This window comes from Gekko japonicus, unplaced genomic scaffold (assembly GCF_001447785.1).
Source record: "Gekko japonicus isolate JY-2015 unplaced genomic scaffold, Gekko_japonicus_V1.1 scaffold1688, whole genome shotgun sequence".
In the NCBI taxonomy this organism is placed as follows: Eukaryota; Metazoa; Chordata; class Lepidosauria; order Squamata; family Gekkonidae; genus Gekko; species Gekko japonicus.
The window spans coordinates 381737-393545 of NW_015172057.1; the positions used below are offsets into that span (position 1 = coordinate 381737).

The following is an 11809-nucleotide window of genomic DNA, read 5'->3' on the forward strand; positions in this document are numbered from 1 at the left end:
CGCCTGGCCTCCCGACTGGATCGGTTACACCCAGATCGGGCAACCCCGGAGGCCCCGGGCACCGAGACGTACGAGCCGGCCAGAGGGTTCTTTCCAGAGGACCCGGTGTACGCCCGAAACTACGGCCGGGGGCCTCAATGGATCCCAGCCCGAGTCATACGGGTCAAGGGCCCCCGTTCATACGAGGTCTCCAGCGAGGACGGCCAGATCCTCCACCGGCACATAGATCAGCTGCGCCGTCGCACGCTACAGCTGGACCCTGAGGATCCGGACGAGGACCCAGAGCCTGCCACATCGGCCCCACTACCGGAACCGGATCCACAGCCGCCTCTCCGTGAGGAAACCGAGGCGCCTCCCACCGTGGTGCCAGACTGTCCTGCCTCCTCGGCGCCCTCGTCGGCCCCAGGCCCCTCGGCTCCCAGGGCCCCCGAGACCGAACCCATCGCTACCCCGGAGCCCCGACGCTCGACGCGCCCCAAGAAGCCACCCGCCTACTTGAAGGACTTCGTCTGTGGGTGCCTTCTGAACCAAGGGGGGAGGGGTGTAATGTATTCAGCCTGACATGCCCGGACTTGCCCGGGCTGGCCAGGCACAACTCTTCAATAGCTTCACGTCCAAAGACAATGGGTCCGTAGGATCCTAGCCGGCCCAATCAAAGGGCCAGCTTCTCAGCCGGGAGACCAATGGTCGCCCGGTTACTGTAAATAGCCTATCGGGAGTAGGGGGTGTGTTTAGGTGTACTTGGTGGCGGGTTTTCTGAACATATATAACCAGCCTGCGAGCTGGTCCCTTCGTCTTTGTCCTGAACTAAATAAAGGTATGCTTAGCTGAAATCGCTCTCCGTCTGCATACTTTTCACTTGGTAAATGGAAACTGCACCAGTTCACGTCAAAATATGCATGAAGAAACGAATTCAAGAGGCTTTGCTTAAGGGACTGTATTGTAAGGAAGATAATGTGCGGCACTACCTGAAGACAAGTAACGTATATGGTCCAATTTTATGTTGACTGCCCTTGGTGCTGTCTTACAAAAAGGAAACTGGTGGTCATGCTCTTGCGTATGCTATGTCGGCATCCTAGGGAAGGAGGGAGGGCTGGGGCCAGCGTACAAAAACAATGCGCGTGTGTTGTTCAGCTTGAGCGAGACAGCTGCCCAACGACTGCCACCCTTTGCCACTAGGGGCGCTATTTTGTCGGGTCTCCGTTCCCCGCTCAGCTCAGCCACGTGTCCTGGTGGTGCTTCAAAAAAGCCAGCGTGGCAATTGAGTTAATTAATGTTTATGGGGAGATAGTAAAGGACCTTTCTAGGAGTTATTTTGATGCGTGCCTCCCTCATGAACCTGAAGAAGTGTCCACCACATCACCACTCCCTCACACCAACTCTCCCTCACACCTCTCACCTCTTACTGCCCCCAAGAAAGCTCCTGGCAAACATCGAGCTAGATACACCAATACTACAAGGAGAAGGCAACTTAGGAATGCGGCAAAGACATTTGCACATAGTACTCCTGCAATGCACTGAGCTGCACAGGCCAAGTACCAGCAAGATCATCCTGAGGTGCTCAGAACAACACAGTCTCCATATGAGCAAAACAATCTAGGGACACAAGTAGAAAGGCCATCACTTTCGTGGATGGTGGCAGGGATTGACTTAACAGACAACTGCTTCTTAAATGGACAGTTCTATGTGGCCTGCTCCAGAGTGACCTCATCAAGCAGTCTGGTGATCCTAGCACCTGAGGGCAGAATCACCAATGTGGTCTAGAGAGAGGTCCTTCAGTAGAGAGAGAAAGAAGTATTTATTCACTTCATTTCTTACACTACAATCTTCTCCATTAGAATTCCTACAACAAATGTCACATTTCAAACTTCACATCATCAGTATTATAACTAGATTTACAGAACTTAAATACCGTAGCAAAGCACAAGTATCAGGCTAGTTGGATATATACAGCAGGCATGTGTTCTAAGCAACAGAAGTCAAGAGTCACTGGGTGGGAATTTTCTTTTGCCAGTCTGTGTATTAAGAGCTACATGTAAGTTTCTCTATCAGGGCCCAGAGTGGCTCCTTTTCTGGGGCTGTTTTGGAGTGAGAAAATGACACCTAGATGAGGAAGGCTTAAGGTCCCTCTCCCCAGACATTGTGTTCCTGATTCAGATCTAGTCTGTGCATGCCTGGGAAAAGGTCCTAGCACAAAACTCCCAGACCACCATGTGGACTTTGTAATGCAGGAACTGACCTTCATGAAATATAGCCTTCCTTCAATATGGCCCTGACCTTGATAGTTCAGGCTAGTCTTATCTTGTCAGACCTCAGAAGTTAAGCAGGGTCGGCCCTGGTTAGTCCTTGGATGGGAGACCATAAAAGAAGTAGAGGGTTGCTATGGAGAGGCAGGCAATGGCAAACCACCTCTCTTCATCTCTTGCCTTGAAATCCCTACAGGGTCACCATAAGACAACTGCAGCTTGATGGCACTTTCCATCACCACATTCAATAGGACTGCTGCTTTAAATAAATGATCCAGATCAGTGAATTCTTACTATACACCTGTGGGTATTCTTACTATATACCTGTGCAGAGAACACTATGAGAGTGTTTTTGTGACATTATTGCAAAGGTGATTACTTCCAGACGCTAGTGTCTTCAGACGTCAGTTCATACGGAATAGGCTGTTGTACTAACACATAGCCTCAAGCACCTAACAGTTGAACATGCTGAATGCATACACTCATTCCTTATTCTCCAGCCATCTTCTCTGTTGCCAGCGAAGGCTTCCCACAAGGACCTTTCCTCAAAGAGAACAATCATTTTCTTTATCGATGCAGAGTTATATAACTTGGTTTTAGAATCTGCCTGAGGCCATTGTCCCACGCAGGTAGACTGACACAACACATGTTTTACAGGCAACGTCTCCAGCTATTTTCTGCCATGCACTGCACAGGTCCATTGATTTATGCCAGTGTAGACCACAAATGAGTCACCCAAATGTTACAATAGGTATTTTTAAAAAATGATTTCTATTACTAGCACATCTAGGTGCAAGTTATATCCAGAATTGGGAGTTACATGCAGCAAGTATTGCATTTTTACAGGTTCTTAATTAACCTGTTTCTTTGTATTAAAAGGTGATATAATCTTGTTTTGTTTCTTAAAATAAAAGTTACAGGAGAAATTTTAATCAATCTACCATGTATGTGTATGTGGCCTTAAGACTGATAACACAGTTAGAAATTGGCATTGTTATTGTTCTATCTAACTTTTTTGAGTTACTTTGTTGTTTATGGAAAAAATAAATAAAAATTGTATTTAAAAAAGAAATTTTAAAATGTCTATTACTGGATCAACTACTTAAAACTGCTGTATTTCAGATGGTCCAGTATTAGTGCAGCACCAGAGCCTGTTGATGGGCAGGTATAATGACAGTATAATTTTCAATATTGCAGCATAATGGCAGTTCAGAAGAGCAAGTCCACTGGCTTCCAGTCTATGGCGGCGCGCTGAGCAGTCGCACCTCCCAGACCTCCCGGGGGTGAAGCTGCGCACCGGCAGAAAGGAGGGGGGCGATGCATCGCACACACCCCAGGGGCCTGGCGAGAGGACTCTTGAGAGGTTGCCCCTTTGCCAGCGTGATGCTGGGAAATCGAGGCGCTTCTCCATCTCCATGGTCCCTCTGCCGAGTGTCCGTATGGAACTAGTGGCGCTGACTGGGACAAGCGTAGGAGATCGAGCGGCTAAAACCGACGGCAAAGCGAGGTCGGGTGACCAAATATGAACGTAAGTCGGAATAGAGCAGTTTTGCTAAGATAAAAGAAAGCTCCCTTACCCCACGGACCAGAGAGTAAAGCGAGCGGGGGAGGGGCCCCTCCCATGCGCATAAATTTATAAACGAGAGTGGGGGGGCGGAAGAAAAAGCGGTGGAAACTGTTGGAAAGACTTACCAAGGCGCGTACGAGCATGGGAGCTAGGAATGCCAATTGACTTCCATGGGCTACATTGAAATACATTACAGCTCAAGAAGAGTTGCAAAGAAAATGTGGACTGGATTTTTTATTAAGGTCTCTGGTCCTAAATACACTGCTCTGGGACTGGAATGACATGCCCCAGAGTGGAATGACAAGCCCTGGAGGTAGCAGGTGTGTTCTGAGACTGGAATGACAGGCCCCACCTTGGAATGACAGCTCCTGGGGGTAGAAGGAGTGTTCTGGGACTGGAAAGACAGGCCCCAGGGTGGAATGACAGCCCCTGGGGGTAGCAGATGAGTTCTGACGGTGGAATGGCAGGCCCCAGGGTGGAATGACAGCCCCTGGGGGTAGCAGGAGACTTCTGGGACTGGAATGACAGGCCCGAGTGGAATGACAGCCCCTGGGGGATAGGAAAGGGGTCCTGGGACTGGAATGACATGCCAGTCCCAGAACTCTCCTGCTACCCCCAGGGGCTGTCATTCCAGTCCCAGAACACTGCTGCTACCCCCAAGGGCTGTCATTCCACTCTGGGGCATGTCATTCCACTCCCAGAACACTCCCCCCCCCCCCCGGAGCTGTCATTCCCCTCTGAGGCCTGTCATTGCAGTCCCAGAACTCTCTTGCCACCCCGGGGCTGTCATTCCAGTCCCAGAACTCTCCTGCTACCCCCAGGGGCTGTCATTCCACTCTGGGGCCCATCATTCCAGTCCCAGGACCAATCTCCTACCCCCAGGGGCCATCATTACACTCTGGGGCCTGTCATTCCAGTCCCAGAACTCTCCTGCTGCCCCCAGGGGCTGTTGTTCCACTCTGGGGCCTGTTATTTCAGTCCCAGGACCCATCTCCTATCCCCCAGGGGCTGTCATTCCACTCTGGGGCCTGTCATTCCACTCCCAGAACTCTCCTGCCAACCCCAGGGGCTGTCATTCCACTCTGGGGCCTGTCATTCCACTCCCAGAATACTCCTGCTACCCCAGGGGCTGTCATTCCAGTCCCAGAACACTCCTGCTACCCCCAGGGACTGTCATTCCACTCTGGGGCATGTCATGCCAGTCCGAGAACTCTCTTGCTACCCCCAGGGGCTGTCATTCCACTCTGGGGCCTGTCATTCCAGTCCCAGAACACTGCTGCTACCCCAAGGGCTGTCATTCCACTCTGGGGCCTGTCATTGCAGTCCCAGAACTCTCCTGCCACCCCCAGGGGATGTCATTCCAGTCCCAGACCACTCCTGCTACCCCTAGGGGCTGTCATTCCTCTCTGGGGCATATCATGCCAGTCACAGAACTCTCCTGCTACCCTCAGGGGTTGTCATTCCACTCTGGGGGCTGTCATTCCGGTCCCACAACACTGCTGCTACCCCCAAGGGCTGTCAATCCACTCTGGGGCCCGTCATTCCAGTCCCAGGACCCATCTCCTACCCCCAGGAGCCATCATTCCACGCTGGGGCCTGTCATTCCAGTCCCAGGACACATCTGCTACCCCCACGGGCTGTCATTCCAGTCCTAGAACTCTCCTGCTGTGCCCAGGGGCTGTCATTCCATCCACTCTGGGGCCTGTCATTCCAGTCCCAGAACACTCCTGGTACCCCCAGGGGCTGTCATTCCACCCTGGGGGCTGTCATTCCACTGTCAGAACTCACCTGCTACCCCCAGGGGCTGTCATTCTACCCTGGGGCCTGTCATTCCAGTCCAAGAACACTCCTTGTAAACCCAGGGGCTGTCATTCCTCTGTGGGGCCTGTTATTCCACCCTCAGAACATATCTGGTACCCCCAGGGCCTGTCATTCCAGTCCCAGAACACTCCTTCTACCCCCAGGAGCTGTTATTCCATGGTGGGGCCTGTCATTCCAGTCCCAGAATACACCTGCTACCTCCAGGGGCTGTCATTCCAGTCCCAGAGCAGTGTATTTGGGACCAGAGACCTTAATAGAAAATCCCTTCCACATTTTCTTTGCCACTCTTCTTGAGCTGTAATGTGTTTCAATGTAGCCCATGGAAGTCAATGGGCATTCATTCCTGGCTCCCATTATTTCCAACGGGCCTTCAAGACTCTCCCATTGTTTCCAATAGGCAATCCTGTACTTCATTTTAGTACATCCCCTTAACATTGCCCTTTTGTATGCTTTCAGAAGCAAACTATTTTGTGCTTTCCACAAAGAAGAAAAGGACTTTAGAGTCAGGACACAGGTATTTTTATTCACGACTACTTTATAGATGAAAAGGACAGTGTGTTAGAAATCTTAAGTGGTAGGACGCAATAGCAAAAGAATGAGATCACTATTTTTAACTCAATGGCTTTCTCTAAATGAACTTATCTGCTTCTTGTCAGTATTACAACAGCATGTGACAATGAGTTTCAAAGAGATGTGTTGTGCTGGACCCCTTGAAATAGCAATTCTTAGCATTAAAGTTTTTTAAAAACTCAATTAAAGTCAGTCTGTGGATTATGTATATCTTTTCAAAGCTACATTAACAGTAGTTCACTAACCTATCAAAACACACAGAATAAACAAACATGGAAACTCCCCCTGGAAATGGAATCAGATACTTAAAGCTTTAAAAAGATACTGATATTCAACTCAGTTCTTCACAGATTTAATAGGGCTTTTTTGGCAATTTGAAATTCTCCAGTAGTAACACATTCATGGCCAGGGGGCAATCCATTGGCCTAGGCCTCAAGTTGGAAAGGGGGCTCAAATTTAGATATGTTTTAAATCTTTGGCATTTGATAAGTTTCATTAATTGTTTTTATGCACATCATAAATTGTCACTTTTAAATAATAAGCTGTCATTTTGAGGCTAGGGGCCTCAAAGCCTGGAACCTGGACTTGCAAGGATTTTCATTCTTTCTATACACTCCTCCACACACAAAACCATCCACAGACATGTGCCTGAATAGTTTTTAATGGGAAATTCATCCTACTGACTTCATTTGGAATTATTTTTACATTTAAGAAAGTTTAAGCCTTGTATACACATATTCTTCATACAACCTAATCTCAGGAATGACTTGTCAGATATCCTATTGAGGCGTACTCCCAGATAATTATGAATAGGATTTCAAACCGTGTCCACGTTTAACACGCAGAACTCCCTTAGGGGGCACTCCAGTGCGTACTTGAAAGACTTACTGATTTTAGTGCTTCCAGGTTAATATTCAAAGGAAGAACAAAGACGAACACACACATTACCATGTTGGTCCCGCAGAAAAACGATATTATAAGAAAACTGTTTATCTAATAATACTAATCCTGTAAGGAATGCGTACGAACGTAGTCTCAAGCGGATATCTTCCCGACAGCGGGGCGAAAGTGAGAGTCCTCCATACTGCAAAGCTTTAATTGGTTGCAAATTCCTGACCGAGACAGAGACGACCTCCAGCCCACCGAGCGGCGCCATACTGCCGTTCAGCGTAGCGGAGGAGTTATTTGCTTGCGCATGCGCCACTCGGGCGGACGGCTGGAAGTGGGGTCAGTGTGCCGGGATGATGGGTGCCCGGTTAACACGCGTGTTTAAGAGTTTTAACCTGGAGAGCCGAGCCCACCGGGAGATCGGCAAAGCGAAGCCCACGCCTGCTCCGCGATACCCTGTCGCAGCGGCCACGCAGGACTGTGAGTTTTGCCCTGGCTAAGAGCACGCACGCAGTCATTCGGGGACACTGAGCCCGCGACCGAGCAATCCTCTCTTCTCCCCTTTTCCATCGTGGATGGTGACTTGCCCACGAGCTTCCACCAAGGGGAGGAGATGAATGGATGGCGACCGGGCTCGCGTTGCATTTTGCTGGTGGCCTGGCCACTGAGCCTGGGGGCCAAGGGGGCTGCTAATCCCTGGGGTATCCAGCTGGCGCATGAGTGGAGGGGATAGTACGCGAGGTAAATGCGAGTCAAAGGTAGGCCCTACGAGTGGGATGCTACCGGATTGCTGCGACCGGCAAGAAAGGCCCTTGTGACATTGAAACTTTTACCTTATGTGTCCTGAGCGTTTGGAAGCAGCGCGCTTTGCCCTTTCCCATCTGGAACGCTCTTTTAAGGGTTTTTGCCGGGCGCGTGCGTGACGTAGCTGATTTGCCGCGCTTTGCGGCCTGGGAGTTGTAGTTTGGGCTGTGACTTAAGGGGTCACAGCCCCTGGGAAAGTAGATTGTTGTAACAGAAAGGCGAGGTAAAGATTTGATGGATTCCTCATTCCATCAGTTATCCCCCCCCCCCCGGTTCTGTCCCTGCCTCCTTTCAAATAGTGATAGTGTTGCAGCTCAAGTGTTTTTGTAGTGCTTGAGACCAGTGTACCAAAATCTTGAAGGAAAGTATTTTTAGAAGGCATAGTGTAGAGCTGCCTAATGTGTAAGTTTCACATAAATATTACTTATGTTTAACATGGTAAAATGTAAGAATATCAGTGTGTACTAGCTTGCATAGCCAGGAAGACTTTAGAAGGGGTGACTTCTCTCAAATGTGGAGGTGCAGAACAGGGCAACTAAAACGATTATGGGGATGGAACACCTTCCCTATGAAGAAAGGTTAAAGAGGTCAGGGCTCTTTAGAGTGGAGAAATGACGACTGAGGGGTGTCATGATACAGGTTTACAAAATTATGCATGGGATAGAGAAGGTAGAAAAAGAAATACCTTTCTCCCTTTCTCACAATACAAGCTTGTGGATACTCAATGAAATTAATGAGCAGTAAGCAGATAAAAGGAAGTACTTCTTCACCTAAAGAGTAATTAACACATGGAATTCACTGCCACATGAAATGGTGGTGGCTACAAGCATAGACAGCTTCAAGAGGAGATTGGAGGGCTTCTGGAGTTCTGGCCCCACTGGTGGACCTCCTGATGGCACCTGGGTGTTGGCCACTGTGTGACATGGCTTCTCTTATGTTCTTAAGAAGTATACTCAGTATATTTTAAGTTCCAGCAGTTTACTAGCATGTTTATTATTTATATAGTGTTTAGGATTGCCAGTCTCAAGATGGGGGGCAGAGTTCTCCTGGAATTACAACTGATCTCCAGTCTACAAAGATCAGTTCTCCTGATGGAAATGGCAGCATTACAGGACAAATTTAACAGCATCACATCACACCTGAGCTCCTTCCCCTCCCCAGACTGTCTTCCGTACACACTACCCTGAAAACTCAAGGAATTTCCCATGCCAGCAATTAGAGTGTTCCAAGCGGATCAAGCATTTTATCTCTTAATTCTTACAGGAGCCATGTAGGGTATTATTACTGTCCCAGTGTTGCAGAAGAGGGGCTGAGAAGGAGTAACAGATATGTATGTGATTTGGGAAGGGTTTGTTTTAAATTTTACTTCATTTATACTTGTATTTCACCCCACTGGGGAGCCAAAGCAGCTTACATCATTCTCCTCTCCTCCATTTTATCCTTACAGCAATTCTATGTGTGAGGTAAGTTTAAACTGAGAGTGTGTGACTGGCCCGAGTTCATGCAGGAAGCTTTCATGGCGGAGTGGGGATTTGGGTCTCCCAGACTCTACGGCTTGCTGGCTCTAAGAAGAAGCAGTTTGAACTTCCTTCTGGCCCTTTATCTGAAAGGGGCCAGTGTGGTGAAGTGGTGAAAATATTGGAATCGGATATGGAAGAACCCTGGATCCCTCTCAGTGTAACTACTTCACAGAGTTGCTGTGAGGATAAAATAAAGGGGAATCATTTTTGGTATCTTGAACTCTAGAGGAGCTGTAGGATAAAAATGTACTAGATGGTCAGTGCAGTCCTAAGAGTGCTTTTCTGACAATAAGCCCCACTGCAAAGACTTTCAGTAGGATTCTGAATAGCCTTGCTATTGCTCTAAGATTGGGAGGCCTAAAGCTATATAACTTTTTGCAGAGGAGATATTTGAACTAGACATCTTGTGGGCCACTGTTCATTCTTTTAGCCACTGTTCTAAAACAGTTTTTTTTAATTTATTTTAAAGACCATTCTTTAAAGTGGGGCTTTGTAAACCTTTTACTAAGGTGACCCACCAATGGAATCGCATTTAGTTTCATTTTTGACCAGGAAATAAAGTTGTCTTAGCTTCTCCTGCTTCATGGTCAATGGTAGCTGTTACTAGCTAGCTGATAGTGTTCTCCAGTACTACCAAATGTTGTTTTCTCCATTTCTGAGAATGAGTGACCTAAAACATTCTGGAGCTATTTTCTCTGTGAATACTGATTCTGGACTGTGTGAACTGTTAGTTAAACCCACTGACGTGCTGTGATGAAAAATAGGAATTTCAAAACGACTACCAAAATTCTTTCCTGAAGCATAGCAAATATTGACTTAGGATGTGTGTGCGCTAGATTATACAGAGCATTTGTATGAATACATAGATATTTTAATATGAATATGTTGAATGATTTTGAGTGATTTCCATACAGAATTGTGTTACATTGTTTATGCTAGGAGGGAGTTGAGACACCTTGTTGTCTTATGCTGTAAATCTCTCCTTCCTCAGACCCTGACCAATTCCAAGAAGAAATTAAGAAGAAAGATGAACATCTTCATGCATTATTAAAAGAGGTTTATGTTGATTCCAGAGATCCACCTATGATTGTAAGTTTGTTTTCTTGGAATGCACACTTGCAGATTTACTTCATTAGAGAGAAGACAGTGATAGTTGTAATGTTCAGTTCTGTAAAGACAGGTATAATATTAGATAACGTTAAGCTGTGTGTGTCCTTTAGCATCATGTAGTTTGTAAAACATGAATTTGTCAGAAAAAGAAAACTACAATTATATTATTTCTCGTTTATTGGTACATTTACTGTCATAGTCAGTTCTTAATACAAATTTGCCTTGAGAGGTCTGTTTAGCTACTAAATTCAAAGGTTCCTTTTATTTTATTCATTTATACTCTGCTTTTCTCCCCATTCTGCTGTCCTCCATTTTATCCTCACAACAGCCCTGTGAGGTGGAGTAGGCTAAGAATGTATGACTGGCCCAAGGTCACCCAGCGAGCTTCTATGGCACAAGTGGGGATTCTTCTATGGCACAAGTGGTGATTCAAACCTGGGTCTTCCAGATACTAGTCTGACACGCTTAACCTCTATACAACACTGTTATTGCCAAGTTAGCTCTGCAGCAGGATAGGCCAGAGGGGTACAGGAATCGCACACCACTTGTATACTAAGGTCCCGCACAGTAGGAAAACTCCATATTTGAAGACTAAATTAAATAGTTTTTATTGAAGAATTTCCCTAATTACAAGCACACTAAACATTCAAAAAGAGCAAGCAATACAGAACTAGGAAAGCAGAGGTGATTGATAGCAAATAGAGGGGTCAGTTATGCGGTGATACAACCTGTCCAGATGTGCAAGGATCCATGGAGGCCATGTGCTCTGACGGATATAGACATTGGAAAACAATGCAGACCAATGGAAGGCCTTGGGGGCTGGTCTCAAGAGAGAACAATAGATTTTCTAGACCAATGGCATTTCTCTGGTGCCAGACAAAAGAGATGATATTTCTTAATGTGTGGTAGGATGAACCTGAATGGGAGACCATTCACTGTACATGGAAAGTTAATGTTTACCTTGATAGGTCTGGCATAGGTGTAAGAATGTAGATTGTCTAAGATATGGAGACAGGAATGAGAGGATTATTCCAAAGGTATTTCCTTACATAACAGGAGGTAGGGATGGAAAACATCCAGCATACTTCATTCATGACACTAGCACAGACCAGAGGCTCTTTGTCCCTGCCTGCCTGTATATTTGACAGACAGAAGACTCGCCATTTGGTCAGTGGAAGATGCCTGAGGCAAGGGCAGAGACTTGCCTATTCTTAGTCCTTTTGGACTGAGCTAACAGGAGAGATGTGGGGGGGGGGGGGGGTGGGTTCTATGGGGGACAGCGT

At 47.2% G+C, this 11809-nt stretch overlaps 1 protein-coding gene across 1 annotated transcript in view; it reads left to right on the forward strand.

Moving 5' to 3' along the window:
* The first annotated feature begins 7423 nt into the window (after nt 1-7423).
* NDUFAF4 (NADH:ubiquinone oxidoreductase complex assembly factor 4) overlaps nt 7424-11809 on the forward strand; it is a 9366-nt gene continuing 4980 nt past the window's right edge. Inside the window, exons 1-2 of the mRNA XM_015420756.1 lie at nt 7424-7572; nt 10408-10505. Coding sequence (XP_015276242.1) covers nt 7446-7572; nt 10408-10505 — 225 coding nt within the window. The 5' untranslated portion in view covers nt 7424-7445. The remainder of the gene's footprint in view (nt 7573-10407; nt 10506-11809) is intronic.